The 19,127-nt window shown below is 43.4% G+C and overlaps 1 protein-coding gene across 5 annotated transcripts in view; it reads left to right on the forward strand.

Moving 5' to 3' along the window:
• The window catches only part of LOC8034360 (pre-mRNA-splicing factor CWC22 homolog), a 35,387-nt gene extending 16,312 nt beyond the window's left edge, over positions 1 to 19,075 (forward strand). For 3 of the 5 annotated variants that reach the window (XM_029968482.4, XM_029968483.4, XM_029968485.4), the window contains 12 exons: positions 115 to 218; positions 312 to 414; positions 498 to 560; positions 619 to 699; positions 3,208 to 3,350; positions 3,464 to 3,541; positions 3,681 to 3,833; positions 5,290 to 5,417; positions 5,716 to 5,817; positions 6,886 to 7,091; positions 15,575 to 15,715; positions 18,096 to 19,075. In XM_029968482.4, coding sequence (XP_029824342.2) covers positions 115 to 218; positions 312 to 414; positions 498 to 560; positions 619 to 699; positions 3,208 to 3,350; positions 3,464 to 3,541; positions 3,681 to 3,833; positions 5,290 to 5,417; positions 5,716 to 5,817; positions 6,886 to 7,091; positions 15,575 to 15,715; positions 18,096 to 18,370 — 1,577 coding nt within the window. In that variant the 3' untranslated portion in view covers positions 18,371 to 19,075. The remainder of the gene's footprint in view (positions 1 to 114; positions 219 to 311; positions 415 to 497; positions 561 to 618; positions 700 to 3,207; positions 3,351 to 3,463; positions 3,542 to 3,680; positions 3,834 to 5,289; positions 5,418 to 5,715; positions 5,818 to 6,885; positions 7,092 to 15,574; positions 15,716 to 18,095) is intronic. The other 2 variants (XM_029968484.4, XM_040498563.2) reach the window with 1 other exon arrangement.
• The last annotated feature ends 52 nt before the right edge of the window (positions 19,076 to 19,127 follow it).

The following is a 19,127-nucleotide window of genomic DNA, read 5'->3' on the forward strand; positions in this document are numbered from 1 at the left end:
CACGTGAGCTTATTCTTTTGAACCTGTTACCAGCCTCTGGGTGCTTGTGGGGCTGAGAATCGTTGTGCCATTGAATTTCAGTTTATTACACCTATTTTGTAAATTTGATTTCAGCCATCTTTGAGCGCCTTAGGAGCATCCTGCACGAAGTTAATCTGGAGAAACGAGTTCAGTACATGATTGAAGTGATATTCGCTATCCGGAAAGACGGGTTCAGCGTAAGTTTTCGTGCAAGCTATCCCCTGTCGCATTTCTTGGTTCCTAGTTTTGGTGAGCTTTAGCCACTGACATCGTGAACTCCTCTCTCCCAGGCCCATCCCAGCGTACTGAAGGAGTTGGACCTGGTTAGCGAAGAAGAACAGTACACCCACCTGTTGGCCCTCGACGATCCCATGGACGGGGAGGATGGGCTAAGTATGTCATCACCTCAGCCAATGATAGTGACCCATCTGCTGCAAGGAGTTCTCTTCCAAGTTTGCATCACCTTTTCATTGCAGATGTCTTCAAGTTTGACCCCGAGTACCTCGAGAATGAGGAGAGGTACAAGGAAATTTCAAGAGGTAATGAGAGCTTCTTGTGGGTTTTGATCTGGGTGGTAACGATGCTACTTCATTTCAGACATTGTGCCAAGTGACGAAGAGGGTGAGGGCTCTGGGAGCGAGGGCTCTGATGAGGAGGAGGACGACGAAGAAGTTCAAGGTACTTTTCAATGCAGCATCTTTTTATTGCATTTTTAAAAGTGTTAATCAAACCTATAGTACTGTGCTCATTAAAGGGTCAAAGGCACGAAACAAAATGTTAGGAGTTATAGGGGAAACATGGGTAGACAACAGGATAGTAGAAAGCTCTTACCATATTGTCCAGTGTATAGTATTGCATTCTACTTCAAAACGATTAAGGGGGGACACTGGCTTGAGATTTAACTTCTGGACTACTCAAGTTATTGGAATGAAGTTTGCTGGGGAGATTTAACATCAGATGTAGGTGTACTGTGCAAACTTTCCGCTCTCTAGGACAATTTAATATACCTGCATAAGAAGATGAGTCACTCTTTGTTAAGAAGTCTATGATATGCAAATGAATCTATTAGGCACCATTTTGACTGCTTGAATATAAAGTGGGGGATCTGGGACTTTGGGCTACCTAATTTTTGTAACTCAAATGTGAATATTTCAGGAAGAGTCATCACCTCAAAATTTGAGATGCATATCTGTCCTATGTCAATTTTTGAAAACAATTTTTTCTCAATGAGGAGTTCAACTTAGATAGCCCGATTCCCCAGTAAATTTCAGTTCAGAAAAATCTTGATTGTGGTGTCAGAATGCTTTTACCTTCGAACAAAAGATTTCCTTTGTATGAAATTCGCAGCAAAAAGTGGAACTAAGAAAAAGGCATTTAAACATTTAACTCCTTTACTTTTACCTCACAAGTGTTGAAAATTTTTATATCAATGTAACTGTTTGGCATTTGGTTATCAAATTTAGTGTAAGGATGTATAATTAGTTCCTAAAACCGAAAACCTCAAAATTCAAAAATTAATCTTTTCAAAAAAATTTTAAATTTAGGCTCATGTTTTAAGGAAAAAAGTTGCTTTATGACACAATGACTTTCAAGTGGCCAAGACAAGAAAATGGGAAAGTAGATACAGCCACTTCGTGATCCTAGCCAAAGTGGTCAACACCTGCTGGTTAAACAGAGCTGTGAAAGTAGATATAAAAAAACTGATGAAGTTGCCAGTATGCCAGAATATTTGATAGCTTTCAGCTTGGTAAAGAACAGGGGTGGAACGGCTGCGCCAGATGCATTTGCGCCATCCTGCGCCATTTTGCAGAAACGGCGCCACAGCCAATACCTTGCGCCATTACGCACCAAATCGCACAACGTGCGACAACAAAATTGTATTTTGCCTTGGTTTCGGTTTTTATCGACTCGATTGGGAACAAAGAGTGTGTTTAGCTTGGTCGGTCTTGCAATCCCTTGTTCTGTTTATTCTCCCTCTGTATCCTGAGTCGGAAGCGCAAAAAAAACTCTGGGGTCTGATTGCAAGCGCTACACCACCTGTGACTGGACTGTTATTCTTCAACCATAAGCGGTTAAGCAAGTCGGTCGAGGTGAGGTCGAGTCGTTAACCGTCAGAATGCCTGAGGGTCCTGCGTCCCAGGATCATGACGTCAGCCAGATGAAAACAAATGAGCAAAAGATCCTGTTTGGTACTTTATCGATAGAAGTTGGAACTGCATTCCCGCAAGATAAATCGTGATTTGATAGAACTGAAACGCGGTCCGATCCGAAACCTTGCGGGCCAGCAGCTCTCACGCGAGCGGTAGATCTGCTCGGCGTACTTTAACCTTGCTCCTGCTTATCGCTTTGAATACGATAACTCCGTTAATCGTAGTTTGCAGCTGCTTCAATATTGAGTTGCGCAATAGGATAAACTCGAGATTTGTTGCCCTGTTCCTCCATGCAACTGCGCGCCCGTTGCTTACGCACGTCATGTGGTTCGCACACATAATTACTATGTCGAGCATGTGTGGGTTGTGCGATTAGCAGTGCTGGTTTGCATTTTGAGCAGCTGAAAGCCACTCAGAAAATATCAAGGACACCATCTTCAGAAACATATGGTACTTTCTTTCTGGTTCTCATTAAGGCTCACAAAGTTTCAAGTTTTCCCATCTGTTACACTGTTATCCCATCTACCTAAGGTCCCTAGCCACTCATGTTCATCTGTGCTGCTAAGCACAATTGAAATTGCTCCCGTGCTCGTCTAAGACATAAGCTGAAGTGCAATGAAAACTGATCTGAGCTGCTCCCAACCTGCTCCAGAATGTAGTTTTAGCTGCTCGCAACCTGCTCCAAAACAGCTGTTTCAGCTGCTCCCGTGGCTGCTCCCAAGTACATCTCACGAGTTCCACCCCTGAATAAGTTTGGGCTGTCTTACATGGGACTCGTCTGTGTTGTTGTCACGTCTGTTCAGTTTAACGGAAAAAAAGAGTTGTAAATTCTGCCGTGTGAGCTGAACTAATTTCAGTTTAAGTCCGTAAATTCTCACTATTTGAACAGGGCCCCAAAGGTATGTTTATCCTGGTTTGAGACTTGCATTTGATTGGAAGCCTTGATTCATGTCTCTCTGTGTTCAACAGTATCAGTCTGTGAAAGACTGTTTGAGACTTCTTTTTTATAGGTCTGACCTTTTTTGAAAACTTTCAGATGAAAATGGTGAAATAATCGACAACACGGAGACAAACCTGGTTGCCCTACGGAGAACTATCTACCTGACAATCCAGTCAAGTCTAAATTTTGAAGAGTGTGCTCACAAGCTGCTAAAGCTTGAGCTGAAACCTGGCCAGTTGGTGAGAGCCTCTGACTGTCACTTCATTGTGATCTTGGTAACGGGATTAAGAGAGTAGTAGAACTGAATAGTGCCAGGGGTGCCTGCTTGCTAATATCTTTTTAACCTTTTCAGGATGAGTTATGCCACATGGTGCTTGACTGTTGTGCACAGCAGCGGACATATGAGAAGTTCTTTGGCCTTCTAGCTCAGGTCTGTGCATGTATTCTTGTCTTGCCATTTTACAACAAGCATTATGATTTAAGCCCAAATTTTGTATACGTGTTTCCAGAATTTGTTGGTTTATTTTTCTTAAATGCCCTAATTGTTCAATTTTGGATGTCTTTTGCAGCGCTTCTGCCAGTTGAAGAAGGAGTATGCTGAACCATTTGAGCAAATTTTTTTGAGCTCGTACGACACCATTCACCGTTTTGAGACAAACAAACTGCGCAACGTGGCCAAATTTTTTGCTCACCTACTGTTCACAGATGCAATTCCGTGGAGTGTGAGTATTCAAAGTGAATAGAACATGTAGGTCTGGCCCGCTTATTGGGATGAGTCAAATCTTGCCTAGACTCCATCTTTATTTATGCTTGGCATGCCGAGTGTTGCAGCCGTAACTACATTCTTCGATAAAAATAGTTCCTTCAGCTGGGTAATTCTCTGAGCAGAGGTAGCTAGAATATTTCTTACCATTTATCTTTTCTCGGGTCACACCTATGGGGATGGTTCCGAAGTCGGCTACTCAGGAGTGGTGGATTTATAGGTTCACACACTTCGTGTGATACAGACTTAGAAGGAATCAACACTAGAAATGTGAGGGTGGTTTTCTCATCTTTAAAGGGACACTGGCAGGGTATTTATGCTTGCCAAGGTTTTTATTTGTAATTGACATAGTATGAGAGCCCAATTACCCGGAACACAATTTGCGGCTCTAAATTCATCTTTCCGCCCAAAAACCGCCGATCGAGAACTGGCCGGTTTGAGTCATGCTCACACTCTTCTCCGTGGTCACGTGTCTTTTTTTATGGTTTAGACACATCCACCAAAGATAATCAGAGTCATGGGTCATCGAAGGCACACACACAATATTAAAAAAAAAAAAGAAGGAATATGACAACCATTATGTGTCTTTAAAAAGTTGCAAATATGTTGATTGAAAAAAAAGTTGCTCAGCCATCTTCTGGTAACTTTCTCCTGCTCTATATTTCTTCCTCTCCAGTTTTGGTTTTGGTTTCGAGCAGTTACGTTTTTTTACTTTATTACAGATATATGTGATGCTGTAGCAATATATTGATTGTGTAGTCTTCTGACACTATAATGGATCACCTGGCAAACAATAAAATTTTTTTGGGGGGGGGGGGGCTTCAATGTCCCTTTAAGGATACCAAATGGCACGGGAAGCACTGAAGTGTATGTGATAGAGAATGCCCTATTTTTTAATTCATAAAACTAGATGTATTTTGACACCTGTACTCTTTTGATGTCATTTGTCTCTGGAGTTGCAGCTTGGAAATGCCATTTATGTGGGTTCCACAGTGAAAAGTTTTCTGTTCAAAGTTGCTGTGTATTCTGTTTGCATGGGCACCTTTCACCATTATTTGTTAATGGGTCTGACTGAATCCATAGCACGGGCCCAGTGATTTAACAAACAATGTAAATAAGAGCTGGTCTCTAATCTTTTCATGCTGCGAGGTTTTTGGCATATATTGCATGGTTTGCTTCATTTCCCCATGACTTTGCAAACAGCTAAAGCAGCAGATTTGGGAAGCAATATTTGTTTCAGAGAAAAGCCTTATAACTCCAATGGTGCATTGTCATGTTACTTGGGAAACACATTTATGTTACCAAAATAAACAGGAGAAGAGGCTGGTTTCTGTCAGCTTGATTTCATCAATGTTTGATCTGAACGACCATTGAGAATGGAACATGATTGTGGAACATGATTCTTTTTGACTTAGGTGCTGGGCCATATCAAGCTTACAGAAGACGACACCACCTCATCAAGCCGCATCTTTATCAAGATATTATTCCAAGAGCTGTGTGAATACATGAGCCTTCCCAAACTCAATGAAAGAATCAAGGATCCGTAAGTTTGTGATTTGATAGCTCTTCACTCCATTTCAAATGGTGCAATTCTGCTTGCAGTTTTCAGTCTCGTGCGACAGAAAGCCCGTGGACATGGCATGCACTTCAGCTAGTATTTCTAAAGTGTTTTTTTTTTTTTTTTCTCTCTTTGCGCGAGTGACGTTGCAATTAAAAATAGCAAACGAAATATTACCAGATTTAATGAACTTGCACGATGCATGGCAGTTGCGACATGACTGCAGTGTTTTATGGCTCCTTTTCTAGACCCAATAGGTGAAAGTGTTGTGTTTGCCTTCCAGTACACTGCAGGCTGCCTTTGAGGGCCTTTTTCCAAGGAACCTGCCCAAGAACACGCGCTTTGCAATCAACTTTTTCACTTCAATTGGTCTCGGGGGCCTAACGTAAGTGCAAATTTTTTTTTTTTTTTTAGTACAAACAGGATTACTAAACTTTTGCATTTGTGGTGCTCGATTAGAAAATCGCACCGCTTGAAGAGAGGAATCCCTGCATGTGAAACACTCTTGCATGTCATTAAGCTGTGCTTTACTTTTTTTTTTTTCTTGAATTCTAGCATATTTCTTAGAATTTTTAATGCAGTTCTACTGCCTTTTTTTGTGGTTTAGAATATTCATGAAGCACGATTCCAGAATGCAGTTAATTTCCCACAATTGTTTTTAACAGATTTCTATGTAATGGTATAAAATCCCCATTCAATCTACAAGTGTGCGTCCATTTTGCAGGGTAGGCATGACAATCGCTGCTGTTCAGTCGTGCTTCTAATGTTAATAGGGCATGTTTGGTTTAAGGACTGGAGCTGAGGTCCTGGGAATGGACCTTTTGCTAAAATTCCCAGAACGCCGTGCACAAAGCCCCCTACGTGACACTGAAGAAAGTGACGGGGTGTTGCAGTTGTTCACCTGCCTCCGCCTGCTCGCTGTCGCCTCTGTTGTCTGCTACAACCAGTTGTTCCTGACATTCCTTTCGGTGCTGTGGACAGCGCTGTACGCTTTGCAAAAGGTCTATTGGTGTCCTGGGATGTGTTTATCCTGTTATTGTTCTAGTGGATATACAAATGCTAGGCAACCAGACCTGCCTTAGCAGTGCCCAGGAAGTTTTTATGGGTACTTTTCAAATTTTGCTAATACTCAGCTTTTTATTGACATGCGTCAAGGGTGTACTTGTGTCAGGGAATTTTTTCTCTGCATTGTTTTCTGCATAAAAATATATGGGGGGCGGGGGTAATTATTACTAGGGGCTTTAAGCTAAGGGGCAGGACCAAGGGACTGTGATATTGCCGGCTGCTGCAGTTTGACAGCCACTATCCAATTGTAGCAGGCGTTGATGTCTCAGTCCTTTGGTCCCGCTCTGTAGCTTAAGGCCCAGGGTTGACAAATGCAGTGTTGAAGCACTGTTACGTATGTGGTCTGCTACCTTGCAAAACTTCATGACTGGGTATGGCTCAATTACAGGGCCGACCTGCGAGAGCACCTAAAGTCTGCACCGAAACTGGTCCCTCCCCCGGAGGCAGTGATGGCCATTGCTCCTGTAGAGCCTCCTTCACCACCCAGCAGCAGTAGCAGCAGTACCTCTAGCAGTAGCAGTAGTAGTAGCTCAAGCGACTCTAGCAGCGACTCCAGCAGCGATTCCAGCAGCAGCAGTTCAGAGGATGAGCCTCGTAAGTTGGTGTTTTGGATATTAGTCTCTGCTACAGCATTTTTAAGAACAAATTTGAACAAATTCATATAGTTGCGAGGTATATTTTCAAATCAGATGGACCAGGTGTGGTGGCATGCTTTATTTGTTTGTTAATTTTGAGGAGTTGCAGCATGTTGAAATACGAAATGAAGACGGGACACACATAAATATAAAACAGTCAAAATATTTAAAAACAATATAGCCATTAGCATATCGAGTGGCAGATTCAGAGGGGTGTCCCAATGTCCTGACCCCCCTCTTGAATTCTGCATGTTTAAAAATTTAATGGGGGGGGGGGGAGGTAAGTAAACATGATACGCTGACCAACGCTTGACCCCCCTTCTCTGGAAATACCTGCGTCCGCCCCTGAGCATAGCAGTATACCATAGGTGTATTTGTTATTTGCATGACTTTACCCAAGTCTATTAGCACACACATCACATGCAAGGTAGGTTATGTACAAAACATGATTAGAAGAAAGCACAGAATTTGTTTTTTTGTTCAAACAAGGCACACATAAGAGCTACTGTGATATGAAACCAAAAATCGTGGAGTATATTTCAAATATGGAAATGGAAGAAAGGTGAATGAAAAACTCTTAATACAATATCGCTAAGGCCTTCTAGCTGCTCATGCAGGTAAGCCAACACTTCTGTCAAATTAAATTGGACAAATTAAACTGATGAATAGGAGAAATAAATAGTTCAAACAGGATAGGAGAAATAGCTCCTCCCAAGTAAAGGCTGGTTCACACTTGCAGCAGCTGGTTCACGCACTTGCAGCTGCTTTCGACCGGAGAGGCTTAAAGCCCGGTTGTAGCGTAGTACAGTAAAACCTCGTTATAACAAAGTTGAAGGAGCGGTTGTAATTATTTTGTTATAACCATTAGTTTGTTATAGCCACTGTCCATTTCTTCCCACTATTAGCAAGCAAGGGGAATTATGATTGCTTTGTTATATCCATTAGTTTGTTATATCCAATTTTGTTATAATGAGGTTTTACTGTATGTCACAGTTGAACGCAAGTGTGTGAACTAAAGGCCTGCTGATATTTAGGAGCCCGGCCCAGCCCGGTCTGCTCTCTCTTGGACCCACCCCGCGGCCCGCTATCCATTTCCGACAGCCGGCCCGGCCCGACGCCAATTTTCACGGGCCCGCTGAGGCCTGCTCTATTTTCACCCAGTATGAATAGCTCACAAATTGTGCGGCATGGCAGCTCGCTTGCCATTGCTACACATGTTGACTATGGTACCTTACAGTAATGTAGTAAGCATCCTTTATTAGTCTGACAAATCTGTGGGCCTAGGCAGCTCGTAAAAAAATATCATCCTCTTTGGTCTCTATCCCCCCCCCCCCCCCCCCCCCCCCCCGAACAAATTTTAAAAAACATAACCACTGCTTAAAAAGAACCATAAGAATGGCTTGAATGCAAGGCTTGTGCCCGGCCCGGGCCCTTTATGAATGTAGCCGTAAAGCCCGGCCCGTGTCCTGGGGCTGGCCCGTACCCGTGCAGACTTCTAAAGTGAACCACCCTTAACCGGGAAATGCGTATTTAGATGTGCGGCAATTTTAACTGCAGCTTGGGGGTGCGTCTATTGGTAAACGATTTAAAATAACACAAAAAAAAAAAAAAAAAACAACAACTCCGTTTGGCGTTATTTTGCAACTCTTGTGACCCCTATCAGCCAGAAATTTCTGCCTCCCTCATGGGATGTGGAAACCCAGTCAGCACGACTCTCCAACCTGCACATGTTCAGAGTTTGTGGTCCTTAAAATTTTTTACTTTATTTGCCTATTCAGGACGCTGTTGTTGTGACTACTTGGAGCCTTATTCAAAGATATAATCTTTATATTTGTGATCGTGGAGGCCAAGTGAAGGTTTAAGTGTTTCCTGTCAAATACAGGACTGCTTCAGTTTTCCTTAAAAGGGCACTGACAGGCTATTTATGCTCACCAAGGTTTTTATTTGTACATTTGCTGCTTGATATTCGTTTTCTTTCTGCCCGAAAACTGACGATCAAGATCTGGCCGGTTTGAATCTCGCTCACTCTTTTTTCTGTGGTCACGTGCCATTTTCTATGGTTTAGACACAGCCACCAAAGATAATCAGTCGTGGGTCATTGAAAGCACTCTCTCAGTACTAAAAATAGACAAAAATATGATACCCATTTTTTGTATCTTCTAAAAAGCTGCAAATGCATTGATTAAAAAAGAAAAAAAAAGTTGCACAGCCACATGATTGCTGGTAAATTTCTCCTCTATATTTCTTCCTCCCCAGTCCAGTTTGGGTTTCAAGCAGTTGCGTTTTCTGTCTTTATTAAAAATATATGTGACGCTTTAGCTGAATATTGATTGGAAAGTCTTCTGACGCCATACTAGATTGCCTGTCAAAAAAGTAAAAAAATGGTTTGGGCGGTGTCACTGTCCCTTTAAAGGGGCATTTCGGAATGAGATTATAGCAGTGTGAATTGCATTAACTCTTTCCTGACCACGGGAAAGTAGCAATTTTCAAAGGATCCCTGCAAACGCTTCTATTTTCCTGCCATAAGATACCGGTCAAGCGCTCACTCAAAATATAAGAGATAATCGTGAAAAATTGGGGGATGGGCACTTGTCCGGTCATCAATTTTACATATCAATGTACTGTGCATATTTTCTCACATCTTACAAATTTGGGAATGGGCGCTTAGTGTGGAGTGGGCAGATGCGCGGTATTCTACGATAACTAATTTGTGTATAGAGCAATATGACACGTGAAACTGTTACCGGTTAATTTTTCTTCCAAAAGAAACAGGAAGAGAAACAAGTTGGTACATGTTGAAAAAAGATTTTAAAATTTTATTTCTTGAAAATACCATGTATGCGCGGAAGACGTATAAACGCTGAAACTTTTACACCTCTGTCAAATGAAACGACAAATAAAAGAAAAATTAAGAAGATACAAAATGTTCCCCACATCCACGGCTATTACTTCTGAAAGTTAGTGCACTCTGATATCTATTTTTGGTTTGTCGGAGAGTTAGCCGCCGTAACATGTGTGCTTTTCAACGAAGGAATGCTTATATTGGTGAAGCACAGAGAGTACATGTCATATCCCCAGCAGAATGCTTTCTTCATGTTCTACCTTGGTTTTGTCACAGCCTTAATTGCAGTTCCCTCATATTTAGAATTTTTGTGCACCTTGTTGGGAACATAAAACGTGCACGCCGGCTCAGGACAGCCTTGGAACTTATTTATTTATTTATTTATTTCAATACCCTCGGGGCCCAGGGGCATTACAGAGGGGGTGAACATAAAATATTGGCTCTGCATAAATTCAAACAACAAGGCAACTTGGTTATAAATGTTAGTACGGCATAATCCTAGCAAAAGTGAGTAGTTAGAGCTTTTCTAAATAAATCTGGAATAGTTACTAATGGGGATGCAAGAAGTGGTTCCATTCAGATGACGTTCTAGGGATGAAAGAGTTGATGTAAGCTGAAGTTTTGCAATGAGGTATGCCAACTTTAAGTTTGTGATCAATGCGGGGAGAAATGAAGGGGGGGGGGGGGGGGCGAATGAATAGTTTGTTTTTCAGTGAAGCGTTGGAATGATAGATTTTATGGAAGAGGCATAGACGAGATATTTTCCGACGCGAGGAAAGAGGCAGGGCTAGGGCGGTTTTCATAGATGAGACATTTGCGGTGCGATGATAGTTGCAGACTATGAATCGTGCAACACGATTTTGCAGCGCTTTGATGTTTGTTATAAGCGTTGAGTGACCTGGATCCCAGATTTCTGCGGCATATTCCAACTTTGAACGTATTAAAGTCTTATACAAGAGAAGTTTTAGGGACATAGGGGTTAAGGAAAAGTTTCTTTTTAAATATCTAAGCATTGAATTTGCATTAGCAATTACCTATATGATCAGAATCAGTTTTCCATGATAGGTTAGAAGTGACGTGAACACCGAGATATTTGAAAGAGGTTACAGATGCCAGCTGAATATTACATATTGAGTATGGTGATGGTGATGTGTTACGACAAGACACCCTCATAGTTTTACATTTGTTAGTATTCAGAGTCATTTACCATAAGTTGCACCATTCTGATACCGCACATAAATAAGCTTGAATTAGTGCCGCGTCGGATTTTTAGTAATTTCACTATATATTACACAATCATCTGCGAATAAGCTAATAGGGGATGATACACACATTGGTAAGTCATTAAATAAGAAACAGAAGGGGTGCCAAAACAGACCCCTGGGGAACACTGCAGGTGACGGCACTGAGGCAAGAATTTGCCTCATTAGTAGTAACAAACTGGGATCGATTAGTTAGAAAACATTTAATCCAGGACAAGACTTTAGGATCAATATTCAGTTTGTCAAGCTTAAGAAACAGTACTTGGTGAGATACTTTATCAAAGGCTTTGCAAAAGTCGAGAAAGATGCAGTCAACCTGAGATCCACCGCGAAGGAGATGGATGTTTCTCATCCATCTCCTCTTCTTTTTTACACAATCTTGGACCCAAGTTCAGGGTTCTGGGGACCAAGTTGGGGGTCCCGGGCAGGGAGGTGTCCTGCCATTTGACTGTCCAAGCTGTGACAAGCGGTTCCCATTTCTGAGGAGCCTGGCCCAACATAAGAGACACGCAAATGGAGGCGACGGAGGACCAGAGGTCCCCTCAGGGCGGGTCCCAATTGATGGTGTGGGACCATTAAATTTCCCCTGTTCTGAATGCGACAGGGCGTTTCCCACAAAAACGGGACTTTGTCAGCATTGCAGACAGGCCCACCCGTCCGAGTACAACAGGGACGTTAATGTCGACCGATCACAAGCGAGATGGAGTAAAGAAGAATCTTTGATGCTGGCAAAAGGTTGAAGTGGGCCTCATCAGGAAAGGCACGAAATTTATAAACCAGGCGCTATGGGACGCGATACAAAATCTTTCAGGCTCTGCAAGATTCGTTCGCACATTCGGCTCCCTGAAAAGGCACAGGAAGCAGCGGCCTTACCGAGACTTGGTGCAGTCACTGCTTCGAGAGGAACCGGAACTGGCAGTTGAACAAACACTGCAGGAAAGTTCGGAGGTTGATCGATTCAGCACTTCGTCATCCACTGAGTCTGATCTCCTAGACGTGAAGGAGCAGTATGCCCGCCCCGAGGTGGTGAAGGTACTGGAGTCTCTTTTAAAGAAGACTGCACCCCAGGTGTACCAGGGCCCACGACTATGGGAAGTCGGTCACCTTGCTGTGCGAGGAGTGGATATAGAGCGTCCTCTTAATGATTACATCAGAGATGCTCTTTTTGTAGAGCCAAAGCAAAGAAGAACGTACCCAGCGAGGAAAGGCAGGACAAACGAAAGTAACAGGAAGAGAAAGAAGAGGCTCTTCGCACAAACTCAAGACCTGTTCAAGACGCGACAGGCGGATTGTGCCTGCACGATCCTGGATTGAGAACAGCAGGCGGAGGTGGCTGATGTGAATGAGTTCTTGGGTACATGGGAACGGATTATGACTGGACCCCAATCTTCCTGATCAAACGGCTGTTCTGATGCCTGTAAGCAGGTCGGTGGTTCTTTTCTTTCCTGTTGCGTCGGCAGAAATCAAACAAAACCTGCCCGTTAAGTCCGCACCTGGACCCGACGGACTCGCGGCAAGGCAATTAAAGTCCATGCCAATGATAATGTTGAAGGTTCTGCTGAATCTTTTGATGTATCTGAAGAAAGCCCCTACCACTCTTAAGGGGGCGAGGACGGTATTTATCCCTAAAAAGACGAGGGCTACACTTCCATCCGACTTCCGTCCGATTACATTAACTCCAGTTCTGTTGCGATTATTCAACAAGATCCTGGCGCAGCGTGTGTCCGAGGTGGTGACTCCGGACTTTCGCCAAAGAGCTTTGCAGCCAGTCGATGGCTGTGCAGAAGATGTGCTCCTGTTGTCTGCAACAATTCAGGAGGCACGCAGGAGTCTGCGGCCGCTGTATATGGCAAGCGTGGACCTTAGTAAGGCATTCGACAAGGTTTCCACTGCTGCCATTTTGGAGGGAGCTCGGTGCGCCGGGCTGGGTGACTCGTTCGTCCACTATATTAATGACCTTTATGAAAATGCAATCACAATTTTGTCCTTTGAACAACAGTCAAAGGTTGTGCAGCCCACGGCAGGAGTGAGACAGGGCGATCCCCTGTCTCCTTTTCAATTTGGCGATGGACGGGTACTTTAAGTTCATGCAGCCGGGACTGGAGTTCGCGAGTGGCAACTTCAGGGTGGATGCCATGGCTTTTGCTGATGATTTGTTAATCTTTACGTCAACCCCTATGGGGTTGCAAGAAAGGCTCTCTGAGCTCGAAGGCTATCTTAGCCCGAGAGGCCTGGAGGTGAAGGAAGGCAAGTCATTCATCGTGGCGTTGTTGCCCTCTGGGAAGGTCAAGAAGATGAAGGTTGATACTACCTGCACCTTCAATGTAGCCAGCAGGGAGCTTCCCAAACAGGACCTAACTTCCACGTCGAAATATCTCGGAATTATGTTCGACCCCAAGGGACGACGAGGGATCTTCCGATCCAGCAGGATGTTGTTGAGCTGCTGGCTAGGATTAAGAGGGCTCCATTAAAACCACAGCAGCGAATGGTAGTCTTGAGATACTATCTCCTACCTAGGCTCTACCATCGGCTGGTTCGTGGACCCTGGACCTTAGGAACCCTCGTGAAATCGACCTCTTGATTAGAGTATCTATTAGGAAGAGGTTGGCATTGCCACATGACACGCCACTGGGTTATTTTTACGCTCATGTGGTGGAAGGGGGGGTTAGGGGTTACATGTTTGTGGACGGTCATACCAGGCATGGCGCTCAGAAGACTGGGAGGCCTAAGTGCCTCCTCCCACCCCGTTTGCCTGGCTGCCTTGAGTCTGCCACATTTACTGGATTTGAAGAACCGGTTAAGTAGGTCCTGTAACTATAAGGGCGAGATGTTGGTGTCCAAACAGTCCGTTCACAAATTCTGGACACAAGCTCTTCATAGCAGTGTCGATGGTGCGGCACTCGAGGACTGCGGAAGGGTTCCAGCTGCCACCAGTTGGGTGGGCGAGGGAACCACTTTGGTGACTGGCAGGCAGTTCATCGACATGATGAAATTCCGGATTAACGTGTTTCCCAACCTAACGCGAACAAAACGATGGAGGGGAGTGTCCCTAACCAGTGTCGGGCCGGTTGCCAGTCCCCGGAGTCGCTTGGGCATATCTCACAAAACTGCTTCAGGACTCAGTGCGAGAATCAAGAGGCACAACTGCATTGTGTCTTATGTAGCCCAAGAGCTCAAAGAAAAGAGCTGAAAAGTCCTCGTGGAGCCGGAGTACCACTCGCCTCAAAGTAGGTATGTGCCGGATTTGGTTATAGGGCGGGGCTCGCAGTGTGTAGTGGTTGATGCCCAAGTCGTGGGGACCTACTCCACTCCTGATGTGGCACACGAGAGGAAAGTGGCCACGTATTCCGTGCCCGATTTCCTTACATTGGTGCAGGGCGAAGACACATCGCCTCCCGTGGTGACTAGTGTAACTATGAACTGCCGGGGCGTGCGGTCCCGGAAGAGTGCCAGGGCCCTTTTGGATTTGGGCTTAGGAAGAGCCGGCATTAAGATTCTAACGGTTAGATGTTTGCAGGGGGGTATTCGGTGTTTCAGACACCACCAGCAGATGACCACAGTGATCTGCGGGCGATGAGGCGCGTTGTTGGGGTTACCGATGCGTGAGTTATACCGAAAGGGATTTATTTGGTCCCCCTCCCATAACATCTGAGAGTATAAGAAAAATACCGGGTATTGGGTGCCGAAGGCCAGCCCACGGCCTCCGCCAAGGGTGGGCTTTGAACGACGTTCGTGCACAAAATCCCGGATAAAAACAAAAATGATGCTTATCGACACATCTAATTTAAAGTGTCCCCAGAGCTCTTGTGGTCTAAAAAATATGCAACAGGACAGTTGAATTCTGTAAATAATGCCATCTTTGTTACGAGGACTAATGCAAGCAGTTAGCCATGTTAGACAGGTGCAACCACCATTCCCTGGACCCTCTTTGACAGCCCATCACTTTATGATAGAGCTTAAACCTACTTTGAAACCGAAACTAGCGTTCTTCGGCTATCCACGATATTGTGGATAGCTGAATTTAATTTCTTGAATAGCACTAAATTTAATTCTTGATTTCGCTTGGAATCCATCGATCACCGGTGATCAATGGCCTATGGCGGCTGTCAGGAAAGAGTTAAAGGGTTAAAAGAGAACACTGGAGAGGAGGCGACTTCTCCAGCGTTTGCTCTGCTAAAGTGAACTCTTAACCGGTCACCAACCCTGAACTCTTAACCGGTCACCAACTATAAACGTCTACATTATTTTTTTTTCCTTTTCTTCATCTCAATTCTGTTGTGTTAATTGCTTTTTGTTTTATGTAGTCATTTGTCGTTGAAAACTTTTTTTTTTTTGCAGGTGCTAAGAAAAGTAAAAAAGGGAAAGACAAGAAAACTCAATCCAGTGTTCACAAGCCCAAGAAGCCAAAGAAGGATTCACAAACCAAAAGTGAAGTGACGAAGCAACCAAAAAGGCACATGGACGACGTCGCAGGTTCGAGTGAGGAATGACAACATTTCATAGAATAATTATCATTAAATAATGTATTGGGTTTTGGTGTCCTCTTTTTAAATCAAAAGGACAGCTTATACGGCAACAAGTTTATACCCTGACTGATGACCTTAAAGAACCACTGAAAAGAAAAAAGAAAGAAAAAATTTTAACAGTGGTTGGGACACGCGTGTCAAAAAATGAATTTTACGCAAAAAAAAGATAGATTTTAAAGCAATATTGACGGCGCAAGATTTATTTCAAATCCTGCGCGCAAAGTCCATGACTTCACGGAATGGTCATACACTCTTTCCACCTCAACGAGATGGTCATATGCTCTCTCCACCTCGTGCCCAAGCCGATCCACCTCCTCCACGTGCCCAAAATGCCAAGAGAGAAAAGTGGAAAGGAGGTGACTATCGACTAAACTGCGTTTTGTGCCGTCAATGTTGCTCTAGGAAGTGGGGCTGTTTTTTTTTTTTTTTCGTGTAAAATTCATTTCTTGACACGCATGTCTGAACCAGACTTTAATAAAAACATTTTTTTTTCTTTTCAGTGGTTTTTTAAAGGGTGTACTCCGGCGATTTTTTGAGCTACCCGAACTGACTATGATTCCAAGGCATTTACCCTTTTTGGTATGCTATTTAGTATCACGAAATTCATAATAGTGGTTGTGAAATCGGCAAATAAAAGTGTTGCAAAAACTAACATTAAAATATTCCCGCACTTTCCAGTGGTGTGACGTCAGTGGAAGGCAGGCTTGCAAGTCGAGCAAGCAGTCTAAAAAATAGACTTTGGCAAGCATTTGTTCCGTACTAGTGCACGGGGACTGGAGCGAGCTTACGGAGGATTCATTTGACACCATGAAACTGCTTGGAATCAGTTGGGAACAAAATCTACACTCCAAAGAGTCAACAAATGCCTTCCACAGGCGTCACTTTTTCGTTGTTGCCAGCAAAAACTTCCAGTTTGAAAAAAAAAAAAAAAAATTAGATACTTACACTTCCTTGCCAATTCAGAGCGCAGCTCTTGAGGAGAAGGAGGGAAGGGTATGCCCGTCTTCCTCATCCGTACCCTCTCCTCCTTTCATGCGCGAAACGCGCGTCGTCACGCGACGTTTTGACGCGGTGTCGAAACGTGGTGACGTTCCGTCGCGATTGATGTTTCGGCACCGCGCCGAAACCTCTCGTGACGTTTCAGCGCGGTGCATTATGGGATGTTTCCCATAATGCACCACGAGGTTACGCTGACGCCGAAGGCGACGCCGCTCAAGTTGGAAACGGGTGCCTAAGAGCTGCACTCTAAGACACAGTGAGGACCAAAGTTGTAAATTCAATAACTTCTCAAAAAAACAAATATTTTGACCTGATATTTGGGATATTATTTCAGCGGTGTTCATTGATGTGTTAAGCAAATTTTCAGGCAAACCGGGGACCGTGAAGAAATCGCCGGAGTACCTCTTTAACTGTGGAAAGCCACGGATGTCCTGTGAATATGTGAAGCTTCGCAAAAGTGTTTAGTGCCACTACCATTTAATGCCTTTTGGTCAGGAGCAAAACGGCTTCAATTGTTGCCACATAAGTATTTCATGTAGCTCAATAGGCACTTTTCAGCAGTGCACCATCTAGTAGTTGTGGCAGTTATTTGAGTCTGCCATTGTTTGGGTACATACTCCGGGCACTTATATTGGGTGAGGGTTGCATCAGTGTTTCTTCGAGGACCCTGATCTAATGAGAAGCTTCGTGCTCAAGTGATGGCGACCGCCAATACTGCTCAATGGATTTATGAAAAGTGTCCATTTGTTACATGCTTGCTTCACACTCCCCTCACCAGGATTTCTCGTTGCAAATACCAATGGCTAGCTATTCTTTGTAAGCAAAAATTAGTCTTACTAAAGTTTTCTTTATTATTTTTTTTTTGGCTATTTAGCTTTGTTATATTTGCCCTACATGACAATGTGAAGAAATCTCGGTGAAAAGGATATTCCTGTGGCCAAGTAATAGGCCACACCACAATAGCCTTGTTTTTACCTTTTGATTCTAGCCAGGCCTCCCTATTATGGAATGTGTCTAATGCAGTACATTTCCACCCCTTAGAGGACAGTTGTGCTACATATAATCTTTGTGTTGCAGCAAGTATTTTGGGTGAATTTTGTGGACTCTACTGTCGGCTGCCCTGAAAAGTCTGCTCATTATCGCATGATATTGTCGCACGCTGCATGGTCGATAGAAATTTGCATCAAGTTCTCTGGAAATGTATTGAATTACTGTATCTTACCAAATATGCTGAAATATTACTTTTACAATGGCAGTTATTAAAATTGTTTATTTTATGCAATAAAATGTTAACTTGGCCCTTTTTTTTTTTTTTTTTTTTCTTTTTTTTTTAGATGGCAAAATTCGCCACTTGGAGTCTTCGCGAAAAATCCAACGGGAAATCGAAGACAATGCATTTCACAGCCGAGTCAAGGGAATCTCTCATGACGAGTCTACTCAAAGCAAGTCTCGGAGGCAGACACGCCAGAGAAGAGCCTCGCCCAGCAGAGAAAAGCATTCCGACAAGGAGCGCATGCGCTCTCTTATCACTGATCGTGGGCAGCACAATGAGCGAGACCACGAACGACATTCTAGGAATGGGCGCGAGCGACGTAATGATTATTATTAGGCGTGTGTGCCATCTATAGCCTGTGCCATGCAAGAACAGATAAATTCTCACCTCTCACTAAACTGCAGGGGCTCTGTGAATGACGACGGCTGACAATAATTGGTATTATGAGAGGGAGCAAGTTTAAAAAATAACAGCCCCTTCAACAAGTTTTTTTGAGGTTTAATGTGATGTAACAATCATGAACATTGTTTTCGAATATCTCCTTGCGGCATGTATAGCAGTGTTGCACTCAAACAAAGTTGCATTCGTTTCAGAACTCATTAACTTGCCAGTCACAGCATCCATTTTTAAATGATTTTGAAAATTGTGGATGTAAACTATGAAGTAACAGTCCAGTTGTGATCTCTCCTTTTTGAATTGAACTAACGTGCTGGGTTTCATACAATGAAATATCAGGGTGCCTTGTGTATGCAGGATGTGGATTTCGTGTAGTAGCTTAATTAGTTATGTAAGTTGTCATGTGTTTAAAGTTTTATTGCCATCACAGCATTGTATAACAAGATTTCTTTAACATAATGTAAGCTTGTAAATAGTAGCCCGATCTGCCTACAGGTTTTGTCATGTCCCTTTTTTCTTACTGTAAATATGAGTACCGTAATTCTTTTTCAGCCAGTGATATTGAATGAAGAACTGGAAATGCATCTTTTGTATTTTGTACATTATCAGTACATGTATTAAAAAAGTGTTCTGGTGTGTTCACTATGTTTTATTGTCAACCATTCCCTGTAGCGTTTTACGTGTTCTTGCCAATATG

This window comes from Ixodes scapularis, unplaced genomic scaffold (genome assembly GCF_016920785.2).
Source record: "Ixodes scapularis isolate PalLabHiFi unplaced genomic scaffold, ASM1692078v2 PGA_scaffold9__187_contigs__length_104089568, whole genome shotgun sequence".
Lineage (NCBI taxonomy): Eukaryota > Metazoa > Arthropoda > Arachnida > Ixodida > Ixodidae > Ixodes > Ixodes scapularis.